Source organism: Colletotrichum scovillei, assembly GCF_011075155.1.
Source record: "Colletotrichum scovillei strain TJNH1 chromosome Unknown Contig00006, whole genome shotgun sequence".
Classification (NCBI taxonomy): Eukaryota; Fungi; Ascomycota; class Sordariomycetes; order Glomerellales; family Glomerellaceae; genus Colletotrichum; species Colletotrichum scovillei.
This window is the reverse complement of record NW_023336264.1, coordinates 5,714,861-5,740,405: the sequence shown is the minus strand read 5'-3', so window position 1 is coordinate 5,740,405 and position 25,545 is coordinate 5,714,861. Positions and strand designations below refer to the sequence as shown.

General features: G+C 54.8%; 6 protein-coding genes across 6 annotated transcripts; 2 read left to right on the top strand and 4 right to left on the bottom strand.

Annotated features, from left to right (window-relative positions):
• Window positions 1-350: 350 nt before the first annotated feature.
• Window positions 351-2,244, bottom strand: HER10_EVM0002336 (uncharacterized protein; the record flags this gene model as incomplete). The annotated part of the gene is made up of 5 exons (XM_035472052.1): window positions 351-434; window positions 490-1,136; window positions 1,201-1,417; window positions 1,472-1,747; window positions 1,861-2,244. 5 exons carry the CDS (start codon window positions 2,242-2,244, stop codon window positions 351-353), a joined length of 1,608 nt encoding a protein of 535 aa, XP_035332268.1.
• Window positions 2,245-13,861: 11,617 nt separating this feature from the next.
• On the bottom strand, window positions 13,862-15,773 carry HER10_EVM0010972 (YidC/Oxa1 family membrane protein insertase). Its single transcript, XM_035480416.1, has 3 exons — window positions 15,625-15,773; window positions 14,641-15,555; window positions 13,862-14,579 (listed from the first exon to the last, which is right to left on the bottom strand). Exons 1-3 carry the CDS (start codon window positions 15,694-15,696, stop codon window positions 14,073-14,075), a joined length of 1,494 nt encoding a protein of 497 aa, XP_035333315.1. The 5' UTR covers window positions 15,697-15,773; the 3' UTR covers window positions 13,862-14,072.
• Window positions 15,774-16,062: 289 nt separating this feature from the next.
• On the bottom strand, window positions 16,063-17,027 carry HER10_EVM0013279 (mitochondrial import protein 1). The gene is made up of 2 exons (XM_035482643.1): window positions 16,613-17,027; window positions 16,063-16,493 (listed from the first exon to the last, which is right to left on the bottom strand). Exons 1-2 carry the CDS (start codon window positions 16,880-16,882, stop codon window positions 16,383-16,385), a joined length of 381 nt encoding a protein of 126 aa, XP_035333606.1. The 5' UTR covers window positions 16,883-17,027; the 3' UTR covers window positions 16,063-16,382.
• Window positions 17,028-17,254: 227 nt separating this feature from the next.
• HER10_EVM0003566 (SEP domain-containing protein) lies at window positions 17,255-19,102 on the top strand. Its single transcript, XM_035473238.1, has 3 exons — window positions 17,255-17,628; window positions 17,681-18,108; window positions 18,164-19,102. Exons 1-3 carry the CDS (start codon window positions 17,548-17,550, stop codon window positions 18,921-18,923), a joined length of 1,269 nt encoding a protein of 422 aa, XP_035332401.1. The 5' UTR covers window positions 17,255-17,547; the 3' UTR covers window positions 18,924-19,102.
• A 19-nt stretch (window positions 19,103-19,121) lies between these two features.
• Window positions 19,122-20,853, bottom strand: HER10_EVM0007499 (uncharacterized protein). The gene is made up of 2 exons (XM_035477054.1): window positions 20,362-20,853; window positions 19,122-20,282 (listed from the first exon to the last, which is right to left on the bottom strand). The coding sequence occupies exons 1-2, from the start codon at window positions 20,523-20,525 to the stop codon at window positions 19,328-19,330; spliced, it is 1,119 nt and encodes a 372-aa protein (XP_035332885.1). The 5' UTR covers window positions 20,526-20,853; the 3' UTR covers window positions 19,122-19,327.
• A 1,091-nt stretch (window positions 20,854-21,944) lies between these two features.
• On the top strand, window positions 21,945-25,405 carry HER10_EVM0001124 (uncharacterized protein). Its single transcript, XM_035470882.1, has 4 exons — window positions 21,945-22,972; window positions 23,031-23,636; window positions 23,688-23,980; window positions 24,032-25,405. The coding sequence occupies exons 1-4, from the start codon at window positions 22,314-22,316 to the stop codon at window positions 25,252-25,254; spliced, it is 2,781 nt and encodes a 926-aa protein (XP_035332116.1). The 5' UTR covers window positions 21,945-22,313; the 3' UTR covers window positions 25,255-25,405.
• The last annotated feature ends 140 nt before the right edge of the window (window positions 25,406-25,545 follow it).

Here is a 25,545-nt window from a genome sequence, read left to right as displayed (position 1 = left end):
GAATGTGAAGTCTGAGCATGGGACGGTGAAAAGGAACAGTTCTCTCACCAAGCATTCCACAATCGACAGGCAAGTTATCCATATGAGCGGTTGAATGGCGAGCAAGGCTTTGCGCCGAGGTCTTCGCATTGCATTAATCTTCCTCGCTGGCGTCCAGCCAAGTCATGTTCATTAAGGCGCATAAGCCGCCATCCGATCCCCATCATCCAATGTGCCCTTCATCCACTGTGGGCATGCAGGGCGAATCTCAGCGCCCATGATCCAATGCATATCGGCGCTGTCGTCTCACCAATGGCAGAAAAGGTATAATGTCTCGGTCCAATGCTTCCATCTCCAACATGAACAACAGTCTAGAAAACAGTACCGTCGCTATCGATCAAAATTGGCGGTTCTTTCGTGTTGGGTCTGCTAAACTCCGCCATCTCACGACCTCCCTGGAAGATTGTATTAGCGACACATTCGAGAATCTAATAGTTTGGGCGAGCTTACCTTCCAGCTTCCGGCTTCGAGTATTTGGGCGAGAGTCAACTGATTGCCCTTCAGGTCGTTCTTCATGTGCTTGTTGACTTCTGCGCAAAGCCTATCCAGGAAGCCGACCGTGACACCGCGCCACTCGACTATCACGTCGTCACTAGGCTCAAACATTGGTGCAACTTCAACTGGCTTAACATTTGTCCTTCTGCAGTACTCGTCGTAGTGCTCGAGGCCTCTCTCGGAATCGTCTGCCTTTAGCGTAAGAACTCCCAAGTCGATGAACAAACCACCGTTGCGGTACTCAGGCAGGCCGGTGAGCAGTTCAACGCCAGCAAAGTGGATGCGAAGTAGTGACTGCATGGGCTGCATCAAACTGTAGCAGAGCCACTGTGTAAGCTTGTGGAACGGCAGAATAGATTCCCATGCCGCGGTCGAGTTCTGGGCAGATGGCGGGAATGGCGAAAATTGTGAAGTCGTCGGACTCTGCGGGGGTTGCGGCATTGATTGGCAAGGCCAGGCATCGCCGAGAGATACGCCGTTAATCGAGGTGCGGGAGGCTGGCCAGATGGGCATGAGGCCGTTCATCAGGAGATTCCATAACGTAGGGAGAATCACAATGGGCATTGAAGAAGCTTGAGTCGAGGGATGCGATAGGAGGTAGTCTGAGGCGTGTCAGTTCAGTCCTGGCACCTCATTTCCATCGCACTCGGAGAGTTGTCAACTTACCAACCATGTGACCTGGCCGTCCGCTGTCGCCAAAGTACTCCCTCTTTTCGGTCAGGGCATTTGCTAGTCGTTGGAGCAATTGTGTCCTGCCTTCAATGCCTGCCATTTCGTTACCCGGTTTCGACTGCAAGCCTGCAGCTACCCTCTCTACTGTCAGGTTACGCAGTCCTTCCTTGTCAACCTGGAACTTGTTTCTGCTGTCGCTGGAGAAAAGACCCTTGACGATTGTTAGCCAAAGCACGAGTCCGCCAAAATCGTTAAGTAGACTTACGCTCTTGAACATCTCCAAGCTGGCTACGGCGATGCCTTCTGACCGGCGGTATATGCGTCCGTTTTCGGTGCTCTTGTAACTCCACTTTGTGCCTGCGCCAGCGTCAAGCAGCACACTCACGAGGAAGAGGTCAATCATGCGACGACACTTTTCGCTATTGTCGACATCTTCGGGGAATGTGGAAAGAAGCTGGGCAATGCGGTCACGACCGCCGACGCAGAAGTGCTGGTGTCTTCCGTGGCTAGGAATCGAATTGTACGGGGCGTCGTAGTCTCTCTACAGGGGTTTGCAAGGTCAGTATACTGCTATTCGCTGACCCAAATAGCGTGCGGGCGTGCTGTGCCAGGGCACGCAGACACCTGCAGAAGCGCCCCAAGGCTGACTCGTACCTTGATGATCTGAGAGACGAACGTCACAACGTCTGGGAACTTGCGCATGTCCACGTCAAAGTGCTTCAATTCATTGCGAATCGCCTTGTCCGTGACAATCTTGCTTCGTTCTCTAACCGCCCCCAAGCTCCTGAGGTATCCTGCCGGGTCAAGCTGCGGGTCAGGAGGACGCGGCATGTCGACCTTGGGTATCGAGGTAGGCGAGAAGGGCGTCAAAGGCGTGCCGGGCGTTGTGCTCGTTCCGGAAGACCTGTTCATTGTAGTGCTGCGTGGCGGTGGTGATTTAATGCTGGAAGCACCAGAGGCGATGCTCACGTTTGACGTGTTGATCGATGGCTTGCCCGAGGCTTTAGGGGCCTTTTCCTTGCGAGAAAAGAGGCCCATTTTGGCTGAATGGGTGACCGCTGGGTCGAGAGGCTCGTGAGATGGCGGTTGGTGGGGGTTTCGCTGGGGGAGGGTTCAGGCGGTGCTGAATTGAACTGAACTCGGTTCAAGGCGAAGCTTCCGAGTGGCCAGCTGGTGGTTCGAACTTTGGCCAGCTACAAGCTGTGCTGTGGCGACACAGGCCTGTTGCGACGATCACCGTGGCCGGGGGGTGCTTCGCTTCCGGATCCGTCAGGTGAATGGACAGGCGTGTTGTCCTTATTCGCTTCGCCAACGATGCTGAGATGGCGAGAGAGAGAGACTCGGAGGTGGACGACGTCGATGTGCAGCAGCGGCGGCGACAGCAGCAGTGGGAACAGCAATAAGAACAGGGACAGAAGGGAGGGGAGACCAGAAGTTGATAAGTCGAGGGTCTGCCACGCAAGTTTAATAGGGGGCGGTTTTCTGGACTTGCGGGGAACAATATCAGCAGTCTGCTTCTGGAGCCGTGAGCAGCTGGTTGCGCACGAAATGTCCAGGCCCTCTCTTGTGCTGGGGGGGCTTGTCTTGTCGTGCTTGTCGGGGGGAGGGCTACTCTGGGCTCAGGGACCGATTCCCTTATTGGTGTTAGAGTTCTGGCCGACGTCGATCTGGATCAGGGATACCCGCTGGAGCTAGACGAACTGCTTTTGGCCTGGTTAGCTGGAAAAATGTCGAGCCACCTTGAGCCATTCCCACTGCGCCCACGCCGGACACAGACAATGAAAAGACACGCAACCGCCGGAAAAATGGCATATGAAGAAAAAGAATTGGGGCTAATTGGGGTGGCATGGTGAGAGTAGAGTTATGCAGACAGTGGCAGTAGAGGCGTGTTGATGAGTAGAGGACAACATGTGGTCCGTAAAGTAGATGAGGCAAGCTGCTGCTGCCGCGTTTCTTTGTACACTTTCCATGTGTCTTGTCTCGTACATAAATCTGCCTCGGACTCTTGAAGTTCACCATCGTGGGGCACACTGGCTCGCAACCTTGTTGTCGGCCATCTGGCACACCCCTGGTGCCCCCTCGCAGCGCTATGCAAGCAATGATCCGGGGCATTTGCCAGGAACGCAAAGCATAGACATTGGGTGCGAATTGCGGCTTTGCGGGAGGCGGGGAAATAACTGGAAGGAGGGTCTCAAACACTTACGGATACTTGGATCACCTCTGACGTGCTCTTTTCGGTCTTCTTTCAGAAGGTGTGGGTCAATGAAGCAGCAATTGATGTTCTCTAACAGTTGGTCTGTCGCATAAGGTCTCGTCCTGTGTCTCGGTGGTGTAGCTGGCTGCCGTGGCGCGTAGAGAAGGAAGCTCGCAGACCGTTGGGGCGCGACAATGATGAGTGCTGCTGCTGCTGCAGTAGTAGTATGTTGAGACTTGAAAGTGAACGCCGAGACGGGGTCGATATTGGCGTTGGATGTCGAAGTCTCCGGGGACTGTGAAGCTGGATCTCGGACGGTGGGGTTGGCTTTGCGGAGAAAGAGATTTGGCAGCGGGAGCGAGGGCGATAAAAAGATATCCGTCCGTTGACCGGATCTGAGCTAGACCAAGCGGGATCTCAGAGGCGTCCAATGTTTGCGGTAGTGGAAATGAAGATCAATATGCGGCCACTCTAGCAGGGGATGCAGGCGCGGCAGAGTTGCTAGACACCACGAAGCTTTCAGAAGCTGAGTGAGAGAGAAAAAGCAACCTCTTGGAGACAGCGCGGCCAGCAGCACAACGTCAATGGCCAATCGGGCTCGGGTAAGAGGCGAGCGGTATCAAGCTTGGCCTCTCGGAGGCTAACCGCCGTCTATATCGGGTGAGGTAGTAGCGTCCGTGTATGATGTTGAGACAATGCGACAGACGGGCCAAGTGGGTGAGGCCAATGCTGCTGCTGTATCTAGATGGAGTTAGATGACAACGTCTCTCATATAGGGAACTCTCTGGAGAGGCTGCAGAGGCTCCGCGCAGGGTGTATCGTGTTGACGATGAGGTAGGAAGAGAAAGCCCAGGAAAGAGTACAGAGGACAAGAAAAGGTGCGAGTCAAGAGGGAAAGGCTCCTCCAGCAAAGTGGGCGAATGTATCTGTGGAGGGACAAGATGAATCAAGGAAGCTCTGTGTGGCACGCGGGTTGTCGATTGGAGACGATGCGCGGCCCAGGCGAGGCCAGGAACGTGGGGACAGCCGTGGGTGTGTGAGGTGGGCGTGGATAGAGAAAGCTGCAGCGAAGCAAAGCAGAATACCTCAGGTACTCCGTACTCTGCGTCCGTACGGATATTAAGCAGGCAAGTAATGTACCTTACGCCGTGCGGATACCTCGCCCGACCTTACCTCAAAGCTGGGACAGGATGGGCCAGAAGGAGGAGCAGAATGACGGACGGGGAATCGCATGGCATAAGGGCAAGCCGAGGAAGACAAGGAGCAAGATGGGGACGGGGGAAGATGAAGACGGTTGATGGGATGGCAGACTTGGGGGTCGCGGTAATAGGGTCAAAAAGACGAGCGAGAGTAAATATCGAAAAGAAAGCCACCTTGACTTACTGCGTATGAGTTTCGACCTTGCAGATGGATACAAATGCAACTAACTGGATGTTCTTGGGTCGATAGGTCGGGGTCTGTCTGCAGCTCCGACCGGGAATAGCCTTCTCCCCTGGTCTATGGTCTCTTTGCTTTGTTTTTCGTCTCCTTCTAACGGGAAAAAGAACTGTTTGCCAATGCGCTCTCGGCTTGGAATATCTCACGTCAAGGAGAAACCCAACGTATGAAAGGCAGAGAAAGTTTCTGATGGAGTGAAATCGAAGACTTGTGATGACTCTTGGAAATTTCAGATTGAATCAACCTGAGAGATGGGAAGGAGAGAACCTACCTTACCTTACCTTAGGAAGGCAGCAAAGTACGTACCGGGGACCTGCATCGCACCCGACTCCATCCTTCCCGTTCTTTCCACACCACGTAACGTATCTTCCTACCTACCTACCGTACCTACCTTCCTTCCCAAGATGCTCCATAAAGCATTCGAAGCACTTTCCTCGGGATATGAGGACGGCCGAGATACTTGTGGGAGTTCTCAGATATCTTATTAACCACGTGAGGAGGTAATCATCCAGTATTTCTCCTACGTCAAACCCCGTACTTTTTCCATTTCTGAATTCATTCTCCTCATCCCCAGGTCAATGGAACTCATGATCTCACCTATTAGGCCATAACAGACTCATCTCGCAAGGGACAGACAATGGTCCCAAAGCTATCAAATTAATGCTAAGACAAGTCAGGCTCGTCCCCGACCTTGGGGACGGCACGGGAAGGAAGCCACAAGACTCCAGAGTCTGGCGGGGCCTTGCAGGGAATCCTGGACCAACATACAATGAGGGACTTTACCGTCTTGTGTCTGCATCCACGCATGTCCACCAATCAATGCGCCATACAAAAGACCTTGGTAGCGGTACATCTCGAGTTGAGTTGTCATGGAAGTATGCTGCCGTCTGCAAATGCTTACTGCGTACTCTGTAGAGACACGCGAGTCGCAGAGGGCCCATGTCGAAATTTCGAGGTACGAGGCTCAAGGCTCAAGCTGCTCGGACATGGAGAGAGTCTCCACTTGATCACTGTACCTGAGAAGCTGTCTGTTCCGATTATTCTCAAGCTTTCAGTGCATGGAGCCACTGGACTGGAATTAAGCGAGAAAAGTGTCGTCCAATGTCTGCAGCCCGCTAGACAGCCCCGGCCAGGGTGGGTCCCCGGCTCCACCAACGCGGACTTTGGATAATTGAACACCGGACGGTCTGGCCAACAGGCGGAAGGCTTGCGGTTCCACACCTGTCCCGCGAAGTACATTCGGGGTACCTAGGTAAGGTACTTCAGTACTTGCCTCTACGTACCTATCTTTACTGAGTGTCCACCTTTCAACGCATCGTCCGATTCAGATGTGTACCTTATTTTCTTCCATTTCGCTGTTGATTTCCAGACGCAAAGATAGGTGCATACCAAAGGCCCTAAATCTACTACCTTACTCATCTCTACCGCAAGACTTCCAAAATATTGAGGCGCCTTTAGCTTCCACATTCAGACACATGGCATCGACGCCCGAGGAAAGCCACCACTTGTGCACCTTCCATCACCTCCCTCACCTCAATGAATGCACAGACCGATTGACCGAGGTCCTCACAGTGTCTTTTTGGTGCCGTCATCTTCCCCAGATCATCACCTAACGGATACCCTTCCATCCATCACCCCTGGACCATCCCATCAACACCACCCACCCGTCCATCGTCATCCTCAATCACCACGCCACCAACAACGACCAACACCACTATCGCTGCGACCTCACTGCTGATCTGGCTCACCTCTGCAAATCACCAACTGATTCAGTTCCTCATCTGCACCCAAAACTTACTCTCCAGCCAGCCTCCAGGGGACCTCATCTCTTCTGCATGCGCCTCGTCAAGCAAGGGACCCCCCCTCCGGAATCACTCCCGGCGGGCCATGACAATGTCTTGACTCTTGCAACTGCAGCATCACCATGCTCCCTCCTCGTTGCTCAACCACGCCTCATATCTGCGAGACTGCGACAAGTCATATCAACACTGCGGCGCCCCAATAGAGGGCCACGATCCATGACACTGGCTGCAAAGCCCCAATGACGGCTCCTGTACCCATACAGTGTGATCGACAGACGTGCTACGATTGAGCCCGGCAACCGATGCTTTTCGTCGAGTTTTTCTCTCCTTCTTTCTGAACCCATCCATGCTTCCTATGGACAGACTCCAGTCGAGCTGTAATCATGGTACGATCGTTCCATAGGTCCCATATTCAGAGCCGGGGGCGCTACGGAAAGCTCCCTAGTCACCAGTGGAACGCAAAACCCGACCACCATGGGGCTCTAGAGGCCGAGGGGAAAACGTGCCCAAGCACACAAGAAAACGCCTAGCTCTACACTAACTACTGTAGCGAGTTTGCCGCTGCCTGCAGCCCAGCATGCCCCTCGACTTCGCCCGTGTGCTCATCACGCTACATTACGATCATGATTCGCCGGACCCTTGGGACAATGTCAATTTCTAGTGGTCCTTAACGAGTCGATTGCTGCCATGGCAAGCTGGTTACAATACATACAAAGTCGTGGAAACCAACATGGGGGGTTTGGGGGCCAGGCGTGGCAGAAAATCACATCGCGGCGCGGAGAGCAGTAAAAGCCCACCTGCTAAACGTACTTACGCCATGCATTACCTACATGCGCCCACCGTATCAGGTCGACCACCATCGTCGTTTGTGAGCGTCGCCGGCATCTCGGAACCACATCCTGCTCTCCGGTCCATCAGCCACGGCTCACGCTTGCCTCCTTGCCTGCTTCGCGGCTTCGGTTAGTCGAAAGTGTGATGGCCTGGCTGCTATATGCCTATGCAGTACGGATCACAGCCAGCTCCAGTCTGGATCTGTCCCGTAAAGTCCCCAACCAATCATTCGCAACGCGTCTTTCACACCGGGCCGAGCAACAGGAAACCTGCGAAATAACCGTACTGCGTACCGAGGTCGAGAGAAGAGAATTCAACCAAGTCGGCTGCCTAGAGTTGGTCGCCGGGTCGCCGTTACCCCTTCCCCACCTATGTCTGCCATTCTGGTTCGTGGACAGTGGACGTTGGCAAAGGAGAAGGTTGTTTGCTCCCGAGTCCCAGATGCAACGTCGGCCGCCGCGCACACATGCAAGTCCCAGGTCCATCTCACTTCGCCTACTCGGTCCTGCAGCTGACCGCAATCGACACTCGGGCTCACGGACAAACAGGAAAGCAAACGGCCCGGTAGGGAGTACCCTCGAGGGTCCTTCCCAAGAAAAAATCTCAAAAATTTTCTTCTGCCGTCTCTGGAAGCCTGGAAAGTTCAAACTGACAGTATCCTTACCAGGGACCTGGGCTCTGTGGGATGGGAGGATGGCCGGTCTGTGTTGCAGTGCAGCCGAAGTCTGCAAGGTACGGGAGACTGTGCACGTTTCTGGAATGGCCCGGACTTTAGCTGCATGCCGCAGTGCGCCGCCCTACAGACTCGAAAGTTGAGAGCCACAGAGCAGACTTCAGACGTTCGCATGGTGGTTGTGGACAGTTGGCAGCTATTTGGTCTAGTGGTGCCTCGCAACGTTTTGGCATTGGACCACGGGCCGCAGCGAGCTGTTCCCGGAAATGAACCAACTGGCCAATTCCTTTGGCTAAAAGCCTGCACTGCGGTGTACAGTGGCAACCAAGTAATCGTACGAAGTACATCTGCGGCACGGCGCAAGGTCGCATCGAGCTGTGCATGCGCAGGTAGACTCTAGCAACTTATCGTCACATCGAGGACCTCGATTGCATCAAGCGCCTGCTTTCTCTACCGAATGCTCTGTGACGCAACACAGGACGGCTTCACCTCTTCTGCCACGGCGTCGCGGCCTCGGGCGGTTCAAACGAGCCATGGAGCTCGAGCTCCCACCTCGTTCTTCGGGATTCAATAGAGGCACAACTAGTCAAGTACATTCCTAGAACGCGCACCAACCAACCAACTGCCAACCAGCGCATGAGACGCCACCAACTCCAAGGGACGGACTTGAAAGCACAAAAACGTGTCGAGACCGGGATGAAAGGAGCCTCGTGCGCACTTTGCCTCGTGTTCTCGGCACACAAGCACGGACATCCGGGCCCTTGGGCGTTTGCTCGACAGCAAATAGACGTCTCAAAATCAGTTTCTGCAAAATCGGACTACGAAGCCGAGGTGAGAGGACCATGATGGTTGACTCCTGATCATCTTGTTACTCCGTAGGGTGATGGAGCTTCGCCCCTATTGCCTACCGAGTTCATGACTCTCTGGCTTTCACTTGCGCTCAGGACCTTCAAAGAGGATCCCTCCGTAGTGGAAACACGTCGATCCGGCCGCGCTTGGCGTTGCTTCTGACAGCTTGCTCGGTGGACGCCAAATTCAACGACAGATCAGGACAGTCCGTGTTTGCGGCACGACAGCCTAACATGGTTTTTACTGCTGGGCTCTCGACGCAGCAGCACGGAGACGATATCGCATCATGACATCTGGTAGAGCCTCAAACTAGAGAAAACTCAGTGTCGCTCATCGGCTCGTGCTACTTTCTTCACCACACCGAGTATGATCAGGCCCACTGCACTCCTCCTATGTACATCCTTCCAATGCTCCCATCCCGGCGCCGCCCTTGGCCCCCGGTCATTGAGGAGCTCAGGCCCAAGGATGCTCAGTGTTGCCCTGGGCCCGGCCCCCAAGGATGGCCCAGCTTCTCGAATTTGAAGAAGAGCCCCAGACCGAAGGCGGCTAGCCTGAATGGGAAGCTGCAAAACCAATCTTTCAATTTAAAATCGCCTGTTGAACTTTGCCATGTTCTTTGTCCCATGCGCACTCCAGTATGGCTCCGCTCCCGGCCTTCCTCTCTGTCGAGGATATTTCTGCTTTCGGATTATCTCGCTGGGCAGCTGGACCTCCTTTTCGCCTCCCTGCCAAGCCCATCTCGAATACGCAAAGAGGCTTGCTGGTTGACGAGGGCGCACGCCTCCTCTAATACGTTTCCGGAGAAAACTCCGCCTTGCGCGACGCTGCCACGAGGTGGCCATGCTGAGCGCACCGAGGGTCTGGGTCGATGGCGCTCGCTCCCAAGTACTCCGTTATGGCATTGCGCCTGTGTGAGATCAGTTGTGTCCTATGCCGGCAGTTGACCCAGTCGTATGCGGCGCTGTCATGGCTGGCCAGTGCAAAGCCTGTGAGACATATCCAGCACGATGAGTAACTAGTCGCCGGTCGGCGCGACCCTACGATCACCAGGGAGAAGATCTGCCAGTTTAGTGACCATAGGTGTTCGGTGTTCGCCCACCGGTCCAATTTGACGTTGTTCGGTGATTCGGCGAACGCCCAGTCTATTGCTTGGGACATTTGACGTCGTCACTAGACCATGTCTCACTTGTAGCCGGAAGGAGCTCAGACCTTGTTGTCGTCGGTCACCACGGTGTGGGTTTAGGGATTATGACGGGATGCCATGTGAACGAATCCCTTGACATCAGGACAACGAACAGTCATCAGAGCACTCCGTGCCAGGATATGTCCTATTCATACTCCCGTCAAAGTCTCGGAGTGCCTGTCCACCATGGCAATACGGGATTCAGGCAGCGCGATGGCATCGCCTCCCGGCTTAAGGACGGTCAGAACCACATCCTACGCCCACAAAAACCATTACGACAACGAGACAGTCAAAAAGATGGACGATCTGGGAATCGAACCCAGGACCTACCGCATGCTAAGCGGTCATTATACCACTAAACCAATCGCCCATGGTATGATCTAGCCCGGACTTGAACCGGAGACCTTCAGTGTGACAGAGAAGAGAGAAATGAGGCTCTCGTACTGTTAGACTGACGTGATAACCAACTACACCACCAGACCAGTTATTGTTGAGAGCGGGCGCCGGTTTCTGCGTCCTTGGCTGCGCGAGCGCGAGGTGGTGTGGGTTGAGGGTTGCAAAAATTTGCAAACGGCTTTGGCAGGGTGGGTCGGGACGGGAGGTCCCTTGCGGTGGAGGTCGGAGCCGACCGCTGCCGACCGTAGTGGAGTTGAGTTCCGACGAACTCGTCGCTATTTTTAGGAGTGACGGAACGACCAGACGAAGGTTAATGGCGACGCGGAATAGAGGTATTATACGTCACCAGGGCGCCTTTCTTCCCTCAACGTTGGAGATATCACTAGGTTCTGGACTTGGGTGTTATGATTAAAATCGACATGGAACCCTGGAAACGATTGCTGAAAATTTGAATTGCTCCCAGCTTGAGACAACTTATACAGCATTGCCATTCAAAGTTGAAGACGACGCTCTGACACATCCACACTTGCCGCCTTGACTTGCTCAATTTCGTGATTCTGAGCACGGGAACGTCTAGTCCAATGTTCGGAGGCGGAGTAGCTAGTTCTTCTTGATACACCGCATCAGCCTTGCCACGAGATGTCTTGCCAAAACCTTGCCGCCTCAAGCCGTGATCTCACTTCAGCGATCAGCTCGACTGCATTTATAGTTTGCGAGACTCGGATAGACTAGCCCTAAAAACCCCCTGCTGCTACAAGTACTAACCGCAGGTGCTCTGATGAGCAAATTGAGGGCAGAATAGTTTATGGATGGGCGCTTCTGAACGGCGGGCGGATAATAGGCAATGATGCTGGGGCAAAGTCGCCGCGGAGAGGGGCTGAGCCGGTCGTGAGATTTGTGCATATGGTTATATCATGACATTTCACAGTAAAGGTATCTCTCACCCACGGTTGACTAATAGAAGTCTCTGTAAGGCCTTGTTGCGGAATGCCAGAAGATTTGACACCGCGTTTGCTGTAGACTTACATGAGGGTGGGCCATGGAGTAAGGATGTTAGCGAAACAACATTAAACAATAAGAAGCCCTACGCTTCCTTATATTTCCGCCTCACGTATTGAATGCCAGGGAAAAAGTCTGATGACTGTGGTGGAAGGAGCGAGGTAGGAGAGGTTGCCCTAGGTAGAAGAGGTTGCCCAGGTGACGCACCGGGTACCCAAAACAATCACCGCCAGCACCCTGAGGGACCACGATTCCGTCTCCGCTACGTGTATTCATCCCATCCCGTCCCTTCCACACGAGGCCATTGCCACAAGCAGGAAGGGTATATACCCCCCCTCGAGTCCAATTCTGTCACCAGCACGGCAGGCGCCCTCTAGGTCGGGGGTCAGGTCAAACTGTGTCGTGGGTGGTGGAATGGTTCAAGGTCGACATTCAACTTTAACGCCAACCAGCCTACTAGACGACAGGCTTAGCGAGTACCCGAGCTCGAATCCAGCATGTGCGCCAGAGATATAGCCCCAAATCGGCACCGGGGGGATGAACTCTTTTGTTGCTTGGTATTGATTTTTTGATCATTCTTTTGCTGATATGAGTACTGCCCTACAACAGCGGTGAATGTGATGAAGGGGCTGGTCGGGACATTTGGCCTCTTACGTATCTCCTGTGATATCTACCTACGGTGGGTATCTCAAGGTGTCTGGCATGGCGGCAAGTGCATTCGAGTATGCTCTTTTCCCATGGAGATGCTTTCTTATACACTCATATCCCAGAGCGTCTGCTGGATCATTGCCGATTCTAGTAAACTAAGGCAACGCAGCTCCAAGTATGTTCACCGATGGGAAAAGAGTTTTCATCTAAAACCATTTGAGCGACAAAAGGGGGAGGGGACTGAATTCAGAAGGTCACGCTTCTTGGCGATGCGCTTTCATCTATGACCGTCCTCAATCGTCGGTGACATGTAGTTGCCACTTGGACGACTGAAAATGGATATAGAATATAAACATGGATGTATAGTGACGATGTCAGTACACAGAATTAAAGACCAGAGGCGCCAAGTCCGTCCGCACGCGTATCGAATGGATCTGACGGGCCCGAACCTGAAGTTGACAACTGTTGGTGCTTTGAATTGCTCATTGGGGACTATATGAGGTGTTCAACATCATCCATGACTCCAAGGACTTATTATCTATCGACGAGGTAATCTGAAAACATCTCTTCTAGCGGCCCATCTGTGCTAATGGGTATCTCACAGCGGTGAATGAGTCACGTGCATCAAATTCTCGTGAGCAAACACCAAACATATCCTCCTCAGACGGAGCAACTTCGGAACACTCGCGTGTGAGCACCTTGGAGGACGAGGCAGGGCGAGAATCAGAGGGCAAATACATCCGAACTACTTCACATATCTTAGTGGATGCCTTGAACGATACATATCTCAAAGTCAAATGGAGCAGAAAAGCAAAAGCTCAGGTGCCCAGTTCGTGAAATGAACTGGACCCCCTACGAAATCCTCCATCTATTGCGACTTCTCGAGATTTCATACCAAGTTCGTTACTAACGGACCAGGGCGTTATACCGCTCGACCATGGGGATCGATTGGGCTTGGTTGACGAAAGAGCGATCTCGATCTCGATATAAGGAAAGGCAGGCAAGCACCAGGTAAGGTAGGTAAGTAATGGGAGACGAGGAAGGAACGGTCCCGGTAGAGGCGTGGATCATGAATGGAGGCAGGTACGGTCGTCAACAGGAGCCAGGTACGGTCAATGAGCCCCCATCTCTTAACATCTCTCATTACCTTCTAGGTTCCTTACCTGCCTGAGGTATCCGACGGTAAGCAGAGGGGATGGTACATGAGCGTCTTCGACTCCCATATTGTCACAAGCTGAAGGGGCAGGTGGTCAAGTGGTTAAGGAGGCGCCAGTGGAATCCGTTCTTCCTTGGCCGCCCTCAACCTTGGCTCAAAACTTTTGGTTCGATTGCCCAAGGATGACCTTTTTTGTCCTCTCTGGGTATTGTGGTCGCCAGGGACATCTCCCGGGTATCGGGAGAATGCGGCCTGGTAATGTTCCAATGCATGAGATTTGCATTAGTCGTGCCGCATCTGAATGCTGACAACAGTGTAGCTTCAATGCTTCATGTTATTGGCATACATCTCTTCACTCCGAGATGAGAAACTAGCCGAATGGTAGTTGGAGTCCTGGATATGTAGTCCTGGCCGTTTCATGGGCATCATTAGTCGCACTTCACTGTGATCAGCGACATGACATTTGGGAGAGTAATCCTCTATTGTTGCGTTGTGGCAGCATGGTACCCAGATGATTTGTCTTTGTTCTACACCCATATGGTACAGTATCTCAAAACTCCTTCTCTTCCACAAAAGTCGGGAGTTTTCCGTCCGTCTTCTTTTCGATATTTTACAAGTGCAAGGTACGGTAACCCCAGTCAATGCTCTTCCACCACCTGGTACTGATCACCAGTACAACAATCCCAAAACGCAATCATTTACTTCTTCCGTGTCTCGCTCCAGAACTTCTGTCTCTCCTGCTCGCCTCTCTGCTCAGCGTACTTCTTGGCAGCCTTCTCCGCCTCGCGCTTGCGGCCGGCCTCGAGGTGGTTTCCGGCACCGCCCTTGGCGTTGTGGACGGTCTGCTTCAAGTTGTCGACGATGCCCTTGATGCTCCCGGCGTCAGCCGCAGGGGTTGCGGGGGCAGGAGTCGCGCGCGGGGCCTGGTAATTCAGACGTGTAGGACCAGAAGCGATTCTGTTCGCAGTGGCTGTAGTGCCGATGGCAGGGCCGGGCGTGGCGATTGGTGTGAGGTTGAAGAGGGAGCGGAAGGCGGCCTTGGAGAAGAGCCAGTTCTGGGCGACACCGATGAGACCGGTGATGAAGAAGTAGAACTGGACGCCGGCGGGGAGGTACGAGGTGAAGATTACGGAGAGGGGTCCGAGGATGTACATCATCAGCTTCTGCTGGGCCTTGGCTTGAGGCGTGGAGTACTTGGAGCCGAGCTGGAAGTCGACACGTTAGTATCTAGAACGAAGCAAGCTAAGCCGCCTGGGTTTCACGTACCTTGACCATGGCAAACATGGCCATCGGACCAGCAATGGGCAGGAGGAAGTAAGGGTCAGAGACGGTCAAATCCGTGATCCAGAGGAAACCACCAGTCTCCATGCCAGGGACAGGGATGCTGGCAGCACCGTTGAGGACACGGAACATGCCGTATCCAAAGGGAATCTGAAGGAGACCCCAGAAGGCGTTGAGGGGGTTCACGCCGGCGCGCTTGTTCAGCATGGACAGGTCGCGACGGGCCTCAGTCATGGCGGCCGAGTTACCACTCGCCATGGCCTCCTGCATCGCCTTGCGGGTCTCGTCGTAGGCTGGATCCTGGTGGAGCTTCTGCATCCTCGCCGAGGTGTCTTGGGACTTGAGGAGCGGCTTGAACATGATGAGACGGAGGAGGATGGCCGTCGCGGCGATGGAGCCCCACCACGGCATGCCGGAGAGGACGTGGACGTGTTCGAGGGCCCATTGCATCACGCTCGAGGGGCCCCAGCCGAAGTCGAGGCCGAGGGTCTTGAGGAAGCCGATTTGTTCGGGGAGATCGAGGAGGGAGGCGGCGTCGAGCTCGGGAAGGGACGAGGTCGAGGGGGCGGCGGCCTCGGGGACGACGGGTGCGACAGGTGCGACAGGCGCGGGAGGAGGGATGGATGAAGCGGATGCTGAGGCGGCGTCGACGGACCCTGAGGGCGCAACCGGTGCAGCTGGTGCAGCTGGTGACGGTGCTGATGGTGTCGGCTGGGGCTCAGACTTGTCCCAGAGGGAGATTGCTCTTCTCGTCTCGAGGGAGCCGCCGATGGCTACTGTGCCGGCGAGGCCACCTAGTCTGGAGTTGGTCGATCTCAGTGCCGCCCAGGGCGCACTGCCGTTGCGCATCGAGGTTCCGAATTGCCGTCCATCGCCGAGTCGTCTGGGTGCCCGGGAGATCTGGTCACTGCACGTTAGTACTTGATGCGTATGGGATTCCGAAGGCAGAGGGTTGGAGGAAGAATGTACACTTTGGCGGGTTATGCTGCTGGCCGCTCTCGTGGAGGGCAGCGAACGAAGAACACCTCTGCTGGGCAGCATGGTGGGCAGTTTCTGAGGGAGGAGGGTTGGGAGGGTGGTGAGAATTGCAGACTGACGCTCCAGTCAGCGTCTTTCTGTCTTCAGCGCGAGTTGCTGGAAATTTTTGGGGACCTCGCCATTGGAACTGCGGACGCGCCGGGGAAATGTCGGGTGGGACGGGAAGCGGGTCCAAGCTCCGGCTCCGTTCCGCGGCCAGGGGAGAGTCACTTGAGTCTGGGGGACAAGACTCGGGAAGGTCAGCATTGGATATCAGTGACATCGGAAGGCTCGATTGTAGCTGTGCATTTATGGGGAAGTTTGCAAAGCTGAGATTGTGGGCTAACCATCAATAAATGAGGGAACATGCTGTATTTTGGTTTCTTTTGATCCTCGTATATATGTACGACCCTCGAGTCTTGAACTCGTCACTGTAACCTGGTCCGCACCAACACCATCTGTCCAAGGGCCATACTTTGTAAATGCCTTTACTCTCCCCGTACGCCGATGTATGTAGCCTTGCCTAGGTAGGTAGTATATCTGGCTGGGCATTGTTTGTAATAATCCCGACATCGCTGGCAGCAACTTTCCGTTGCTGAGGGATGCTATCGTTTCTTGTCGTCTCTTGGAGAACAGCTTGCGACCTCACACGCGGTCGGAAACATCCCATAATCGTAGGTGCACTCGTGCGTTTATTCCCATCCGCCTAGTCACTCCATGCTCGTCAAATCATCGAGACCGGTGGAAGGCCTTCGGTGCTTGTCGCGAATCTCAAGGCCGGGGCCAATAGCGTGCGCCGTTCTCCGGGACAAGGGGAAGACCTAGAATATCATTTGTTAGGTACTTTTACAACATGTGCCACCATCTTCGGCTAGATCCTCACAGCATGCGCATGTTCTGTAGATGCACGTATGCGAGTGTCCAGCAACTTCGTTCGTACCTTGGTGCCGCCCCATCCTAGCCTGAAGGCCGCCTCATGTGCAAATAGCTCTCCGAATCCCAGCATCATGCCATTGATAAAGGGGAGGAACAGGTTGATAGCGGCCCCGCGGACCAGGCCCCAGAACGTAGGCGGCTTGTAGAGGATGATGGGCGAGTTGGACGAGGGAGGTGATTCGGTGAGATCCTCGCCTTGGGAGTACTGCTCGCTGTCGGACCGGATTGTCACGCCGGACTCAGCAAGGGGGTGGAGGGAGTCGTCGGAAGCCATCGTCGACGCTGGCTTGGGGGTTCGGAAGGTAGTGATCGTGGGGATGATTGGAAACTTGGTCGACGAACAGGTTTACCGAGATTCGGCGCAGGGCAGTTCGATGATGGGACGGGGAGCTACGGCTACGGCATCACCTCGGAAAATCACACCGCAGCTGCCGCCTCCCCCAACGTGTTGCTGCACTGCGCCGGCTTGGAGTCTGCGGGGTCTGTGCGTAAGTATTCGACTTTCCCCGTCGGAGCTTCAGCCACAATGGAGAGAGATTAGATAAGCTACAAATGTGGCGGTGTACCTATGGTGGGGTTGGGGCAGTTGGTATGGGCGGTGGCTCCTCCCTCACGTCACAGGGAACGTGCTAGACGGCCAAGTACCTTTCATTACGGATGCAGCTCCAATGCCCGTGGAAGCAGTTACGACCACTAAGCTGCCTGCTATTCGTCTCCCACTTCGCCTTTCAACCACTGCACAGCGCAACCTTCAAAGAAAATTGAACTTCAAAAAGACCAAGGATTCACTGGTGATATCTCTACCTACCTTATTAAAGGACGACACCGTTACACGCTAGGTTAAGAGACCACACCATTCTCTTTACATCTTCCGTACATTCAATCCTTCCTCATTGACACCTCACCATTCCCCGCCATACCACATCCAATACCGCCAACATGTCTGGTAGCTCCAACAGCGCTTCGCGCAACAATATACTTCGCGACTTCAAGAGCCTAACGGGCATGCCCGAAGCTAGGGTAAGGTGTTTGGGAAGAGCATGGTGAATTATTTTACTAACTTTGCGTCAAGTGCACAGAGTACCTCGAATCCGCAAACTGGGACATCGGCCTTGCCGCCCAGGCCTACTACGCCGACCACGACTCCGGTGAGGAAGAAATCGAGCCCGTTGCGCAGGCTCAAGCTTCTGCCCCTGCTCCCGCCGAATACACTGGTCCCCGAACTCTCGATGGACGACCCGCGCCCGAGTCGGCCGGCAGAGCGAGCACCGTGAAGAAGGCAGCGCCTAAGAAGAAGGGTCTCGCAACGCTTAGCTCTATTGGAGGAGGCCACGCACACGACGACGATGACGATGAAGATGACGAGGACGACGATGACAGAGGCCGCGGCGACCTCTTTGCTGGCGGTGAAAAGTCTGGACTGGCTGTGCAGGACCCGTCTCAACAAGAGGGTGGTGGTGCTAAGAAGATCATCAGCGACATCCTCGCCAAGGCCAAGGCGTAAGTTCACAATGCAAGAGGATGCTACGAGGACGACAAGGCTGACGCAGATCAGGAACGCATCCCGGCCAGAGACCGCATCGCCCGCGGGCCCTTCGCGCTCCGGTGCTTTCCGCGGAAGCGGCACCACGTTGGGTGGCGAGGGCTCCGAGAGCCGCAGTATTCCCGACCCCGATGCTCAGGAGGGTGCAGGTGGCTCAGCGGGTGCGACCGGCGAGCCTCAGGAACGTACATTGCACCTGTGGCAGGATGGCTTCAGCATTGACGATGGCGAACTTCACCGATTCGACGACCCCGAGAATGCGATGGATCTCAACATGATTCGGGCTGGCAGAGCCCCTCTGCACTTGATGAATGTTCGCTACGATCAGCCGGTCGACGTGAAGCTTCATCAACACCAGGAGAACTACCACCCATTGCCCAAGACATACAAGCCGTTCGGCGGAGAGGGACGCCGGCTCGGTAGCCCCGTTCCCGGTGAGGGCAGCTCTTCGTCCACCACAGTCGCCCCTGCTGCCTCGGCCTCGGCGAGTGCCAGCTCGACGGGCCCTCAGCAGGCTGTCGATGAGTCTCAGCCTACCCTGACCCTCCGTATCCAGTTGCCCAATGGCACCAGACTGCCGGCTCGCTTCAACACTACCAACACCATCAATGACGTCTACGAATTTGTGCAGCGCGCTTCTGCGGATACCCGCACCAGGTCCTGGGTGTTGGCCACGACTTTCCCCAACAAGGACCATACTGATCGCAGCTTGGTGTTGGGCGAGATGTCTGAGTTCAAAAAGGGCGGCACGGCGGTTGTCAAGTGGGCTTAGAGCACGAGGCAGATGGAAAAGAAAATGGCGGGAACCGGGCGGCGTTTGGTACTTTGGGGCTCTGGCCCGCATTATGGCCGGGTGGCTTTGGGTCTGGGCATTTGAGGCCGTTTGCCTCTGCGTGGAATGTAGACTTGACTTGAGAAATAGACACGCCCACATGAAACAGTAACATCAGGTCGGCAAGTCCTTTCATTGCTTGCTGCCACAGTACCTTTGTGATAAGTGTACATGTACTTGTTTGTTGTACAGTTTTGAGGTCCTTCAACGCCCCTTCAAATGGTATCATTAATCATCCCTTGCCATACGCCGCTGCGGCAAACTGTTTGTTGCCGAAACGTATAAACCACCTAGAAACAGATCCGCAAGGTTCGCATTATTTACAGCCCCTCTTTGGAATACTCTCATGCTGTGCTGCCGCCGCCGCCTTGCGAGATCATGGTGGCTGGGCCGTCGAGGAATTTGAAATGCTCAATCGCGATCTGGCAGTTGAGCATGGCGGCGTTGAACCTAGCCTCGCCGGGTGGCAGGATGACCATCAGGTAGGTATTCGTCGTGAACTTGAGGATGAAGAGGTTAAAGCGCGTGCCGGCCTTGTGCTCCATGCGTACAAACTGCTCTGCGTTGCGCGGGGTGCCGGTAAAGCGGCTGATGGTCTGCTTGAAGTGCTTCATGATGTTGGACATGCGCTCCAGCCTGTCCTCGGTGGGGTTCCGCTGGCCTTCTTCCGAGGTCCAGGAGGAGACGGCGAGGAAGGAGGTGCGCTCGAAGAGGAGGAGCTCCTCTGCCTCGATGGCGACGCCGAGGTTGGCGAGGTTTCGTTCGATCGTGGCCAGGTTGGGGACGAGGTCGTGGATGATGCTCGCCCAGGCCTTGTAGAGACTCTGGTCCCAGATGCTGGTGGCGAAGGGAGTGATGTCGAAACCGCCGGCGGGGGGCGCGGTCGAGGGGCTGGTGGGGTCGTCGGCGGCGTCTGGGTGCTGTTGGTGGAGGTAGCCGATGCTGTTTGCGTACTCTGCCGTGCGCTGGCGGACGACGCGAACGCGGTCGTCGTAGACGGATTCGCGGTGGGCGGGGACGACGAGGTCCATCTTGTGGATGAGGACATAGATCTTGGCGCCCGGGGAGAATTGGAGGAGGGCGGAAATGATGGAGACGTAGGTTGCAAGGTCGCGGTCAATGTCGCGGGACTCAATATCGAAGACGTAGATGAGAACGCCGACGTTGGAGAAGACATGGACGCGCTGCTGGGAGAGGTAGTTTTCCATAAAGGCCTCTTGACCGCCGCAGTCCCAGAGGTTGAGGGTGAGGTTTCCGAGGAATTTGACGTGGGAGAGGTCGATGTCTATTGTTGCGCCGCTGTTTGGTACCGTGGTTAGTTTCTATAAGGATGAAATGTGGCTAGCAATACCACCAGGAATAGAGGAATAGGACTTACAGTCTCCGGGTATCACGGGCAATGTAGTTGCTGAAGATGATGCTTCGCATGCTCGACTTTCCCGAGCCACTCTTTCCCATGAGCAGAACCTTCTTCTTCTTGGGCTTCTTGACCTCTGCCAGGGGCGTGTTGCCCGGGCCATTGGTGTAGCCGGCGTCAGCCATGTTGAATATAGGCTACCCTGTGCTCGCGATCTGAAGAGCTATCCAGCACGTGGTGAGGAGGGGTTCGTGGATTGGGTGTGGTGGTGTTCAGCAATTGGGAATTTCGGTGTCGTCGGATTCTTGGTTACACGATCCGTTGTCGGGGAGTCTGGGGGCTTGCGTAGAGATCGAATACTTTTGAGAATCAAAACGAGTGACTGGTATGCGGTGCTAAAGAAGATGGCTCGATATCGATTGAGTTTGTGTCGCCTCGTTGCGATGTTGAAATACCCGATGGGCTTGAATGTTGATCATGGCCGCCTATGGGATGGGCTCCCGCGCATTTCCAGGAGCCTCGCAGTACGTACCTTTACGGTGACCTCCAGGTGAACCGGAGCTTGCGTGCTCCGATAAGATAAGCCGCTGCCTGCCTTCCCTGGGAGCACCCCCCACCACCAACACGACGCCTGAGTGCTGCGAGACTTCGCTTTCGCCATCGCTCGGTTCTCCATCTTTCAGCCCCAGGTCCACTCGTTCGTCCCGTCTATCTATTGTTTTACCCGCTGGGGAATACGATGGCGCGGGACTACCGAAGACTCTCATCCTCACTGCCGGATTTCGACACAATTTCCTACAAATTCTGGTGTAACTTGCAAGTTCAAGGCGTGCGCATCCGACACTGTGAATGCCATTGCTGGAACGGGTGCGACTTTGTCGTCGATGATACCAAGAACATCTTGACTTACACCAATGTCGAACTGTCTGCCAAGGAATCTCGTCAATGGGACAATGGGGTGACACGAAGGACCACGAAAGCGCAAGATGCGCATCGGCTCAAGGTGCCCGAAAAAAAAGTCTATGCCGGCGAAGACGACATTGTGTAACGGCGCCTTGCTGGGCATTCTCGACAGAGGTCGGCTTGACAACCATCGCACGCTTCACCCGCGACACCACCGCCCATGATCTGATCATCAGATACGGCGGAATTGAACGTTTCTTATGCCCACGGGGCCACGGGACATGATCTGTCATCGAGCGATGCAGGTCTTGGTTGTTTCTACTCTGCCACAAAAGCCAACATCGTCATTTGGAAGATGAATCGTGCTGGCAAAGTTGCCCTGCACATGGTCTATGGTGTGTCGAGGCCCAGCCATCGAGGGAGTCCAACCTCTTCTATTGTGCCGTGCTCAATGGAAGGGATATACTAGAGCCTAGCAGTCCAATGGTCACTGGCTTCACTGGCAAAGCTGTCGAAAAAGGGACTGTTTTGGGGTGCCACAGATGCCCCGCCGCAGGCTGGACTTTGAGACCTTGTCTTGGTTATCGACCCTTAGACTCCCGTCTTAGTTCGGCTCGCTTCTCCCTTCGACTTCGGGCCAATGGGTGCGATGCAGTCACCGAGTCTCGGGATCCCGTCTTGCGCATCAGTGTCTGAAATGATTTCGACTAACGATGGGACTAGTGACAGGTTGTCTGTTGGATCCGAGTCGTGCCGTCCGCCCTCTTGAGCATGTTCTGCTTGTTCATCCCTCCAAAGCATGAAGCTGCCGGCGTACACAAAGCGAGCACATATGACTGTTCAGATCCCCCCACCAGGCTGGCCCTGGTGTTTGCTGCTTCGTGAATTCGGTTTCAATGTACACGCTGTTCGTTTTGTGGTTCGTCGCTGTTTTTTTCTTGGACGAGTCTTTCTTCACAGGCATAGTTGTGCTTGGTTGTGCCAGCGATATTCTGCGCTGGTGATTTTAAGCTCATGTTCAATACGCAAGACGTTGAACAACAGGGATAGGGGCAAGAGACCATCACAGCATGTCCAACATGAACCCCCTGCACGCGCATCTGCAGCAGATCCCGCCACGCCGGCCGGAACATCCATCTAGTAGCCGATCACGGGGAACAAGTGCGCCAGGTCAAAGAACCAGAGTCGAAACGCAGTACCGCCCACCGCTGCCAGTCAACAGACCTACCATTAGATCAAGGTATACCTCGCCAGAAGATGCACCAAAGACTGCTGTGCCGCCGGTCCCACTTCAGCGGTCGAGTGCCTCCTCGGGACGCGTCTACAGCTCGTCGACGAGGCCATTTGACAGGAGCCGAAGTCCGGTCATGACGCTGCGCATCCTGTCACATAGTAGAGAAGGGCATCGAGACAAGAAGAGTCAGGAAGAGGATCAAGAGAACCGGCTGGTCCACGACTCCTGGGAGTTTCCCGTTCCGCCACGGGGCCTCGTACGATCTGGGAACGTCAAGCAGACTTCACCTAAGCGTCGACGTCTGCCACTAAGAGACTCGATTCTCTTGAAACGCAAAGACTCCTCTGATTCCTCCAAAGCTGGCGGCGTAGAGACGTCAGCCAGCACGCCTCGCAAAGCTCCCCCTTCTTCGGAGCCACAGACACCGTCCAGGCCGACGCATTCCATGAGCATGCCGGCAACCCCATCAAAAGGAAGGATGCCGGATATGCCTAGGTATGGGTGCCCATCGAGGACAACATCTTCAACAGTGGCCGGCTAACCTGGTAACTAGGCTTGGAGCCCATCCTAAAAATGAGCAGCTCAGTGACAGCCGCTCACAAAATCAACCTGCACGTCTGCCGCCAAGAGACTCCAACCTGGAAAGCTATCGGAAGGACATCAAGGCGTCGAATGAGGCTCTACCAGATGGTGAGAAGCCATTGGTGTCTCGCATCTGTTCCATGATATTGGATGAGGAATTTGGCGCTGGCGCCGACAGATCCTCGACTCCCCTCAAAGTCTGGGACACCGTAGCACGATGTCTCGAAGACATCTCTCGTCTTGCACAGACAGGAGGCGCCAGCAGCGGGGGCGGAGGGCCTGCGCAAGCCCGTCTGGCTCTCGAATCGAAGTCGCTCCAGGAGACGGCAGGCAGAGCTGGTGCTCAGACCAAGATGGCCGCGACAGACGAACGCAACGCGCAGTCTTTCAAGCAAGATACAAGGTCCAGTGGGGGGTCATCGATTGTTGACTACTATTCCTCCAATAATCAAAGAGAAAGCAGTGGCCAAGGTGGATTGCTGCCATGCCCTTACAGGCTGCGAAATCCGGCACGATTCAATGTCAATGACAAGTGGCATTGTGCCAACGGAAGATGGAAAGATTTTGCAGACTTGCAGTAAGTATCGAATCATGGGCAGAGTAGAAAGCAATAACTAATTGGTATCAGGAAGCATATCGCAAAGGATCATAAGCGTTGCGGCGGTGCTCACCTCTTTCAGTGCCCGCGGTGTGAGGATGGTTTCTCGGAGCCCAATGCATTCAAGCAACACTTGATGCTACCTAGAGAGCAAATGTGCGAACCAAGATCTGAGGTCGACTCTGAATGGACCGACCCGGAAGATGGCCTCAGCAGTTTGAAAGCACAGAAGCTATCTGAACAGATGGGCAACAAGGTTTTCGACTCGTGGGATGAGCTGTGGAGATGGCTATTCCCTCTTGATAGAGTGGTACCGAAGCCTGGTGAGGATTTCCAGATCCAAGATTGCAAACATGATCGCTGACAGACTTTAGTTGCCTTGCCCGCCGTAGAGCTGCCGCTGGTAGAACAGGAAGTCTTTGCTGCCGGCAACATGTCGAACTTGAAGGCTAGCTTGGAGGAACGGCTTCGGTTTCTCGCCTCGCAATCGGCCGACAGCGGCTCGTTCTCCGCGCAGATACCCGTTATCACTGCGTCTCTATCACTGGATGTTGAAGCGCATCTCAGGAGCGTGTTCATCTCTTGTCGCAATCAGCCGCCTGTTCACACCGGAAAGTCATCGGCGTCACTGGACACGGCAACTGGCCGACCACGTAACCTATCGTCTGCGTCCAGCTCCAGCAGCACCAGGAGTCTACAACGGTTCATCCAGCGTGGTCCTACGATTGCCGTCAACGAAACCAAGGGTGCGGCTTGGGACGGCCCCAGCCTCGAACGCCAACGTCAACGCCAGAGAAGCAATAGCAATGAAGCGAGGCGCGAAAAGCTGACACGGGCCGCAACGCTTCCAGTCCCAACAATGCTCACGATACCATTCCCGCGCATATCAGCCTTGACAGAGCACTCTGACGTAGGGCCCAGCCCAGTCTCGGAACACGACACCTCACCAAAAGCCCACTCGGACGCCGAGTACTCCTCGGGCGTCGAGTCAACGCCGAGCAGCGCCGGCGGCTTCCGGGAATCGAGCAACAGCAACACGACAGCAGACATTCGGTGCAGCAAGTGCAACATGAGAGAGAGTCTCCGACCTGGCGAGGACATCTTCTCAGACAAGCGCCACTTCAGCAGTTCCTCAGCTGCGGCGCAGGGAACACTGAAGTCGACGTGCAGGTTCTCCGACTCGGGAATTGGGATCCTTTGCAAGAGCTGCCGGATGCTCGAAGAGTTGATCAGTTCGTACTCGCGGGCTTCATCACAGGCGTCGGCAAAGTCTGAGCGACTAAGCCTGCCGATGGCAGGTGGTAGTGGTGGTGGTGTTGCTGCTGCCACCGCGAGGAGTACCGCCACGAGCGCGACGACCAATACGAGCTTGAACACGGCCCCGACGACGGCGCCGCCGTTTTCACCGAATCCGTCTGTCTCGGTGGACGAGAGCGAAGAGGAGACGCTGTTTGATTTGATTCTCGACTCGGCGACGTACCTGGATGAGGACGGGCAGCGCAAGACAGAGGTGGTATCACCCATGTTCCCGCCTCCGCAGATTGGGTTTTCAGAGTATGATCGATACGGGGGGCACGGCGGCGGTAATTGGTTCTGACTCTTTGCCGTTTTTCTCTGTTTTCTTTGCGGGTGTTTCTTTTGTTCTTCATCGGGTTGGGGGCGCAGAAATGGAGCGGTGTTTGGCGTTTGGGAGCCAGCGTCGCGCCCTGCTTTGGGTTTCAGCCGACTGGATGAAAAATCGTTTGAATATTCCCCGTTTGTTATTATTCGACCATGAGCTCTTGATTTAGTGTTTGCTAGGTTATATTGGATACCGAGGCCTCTACCATGACACTATAGATACCCGCGAGATCCGTGTGGTTTTGTTCATTACCTTTTCTAAATACGA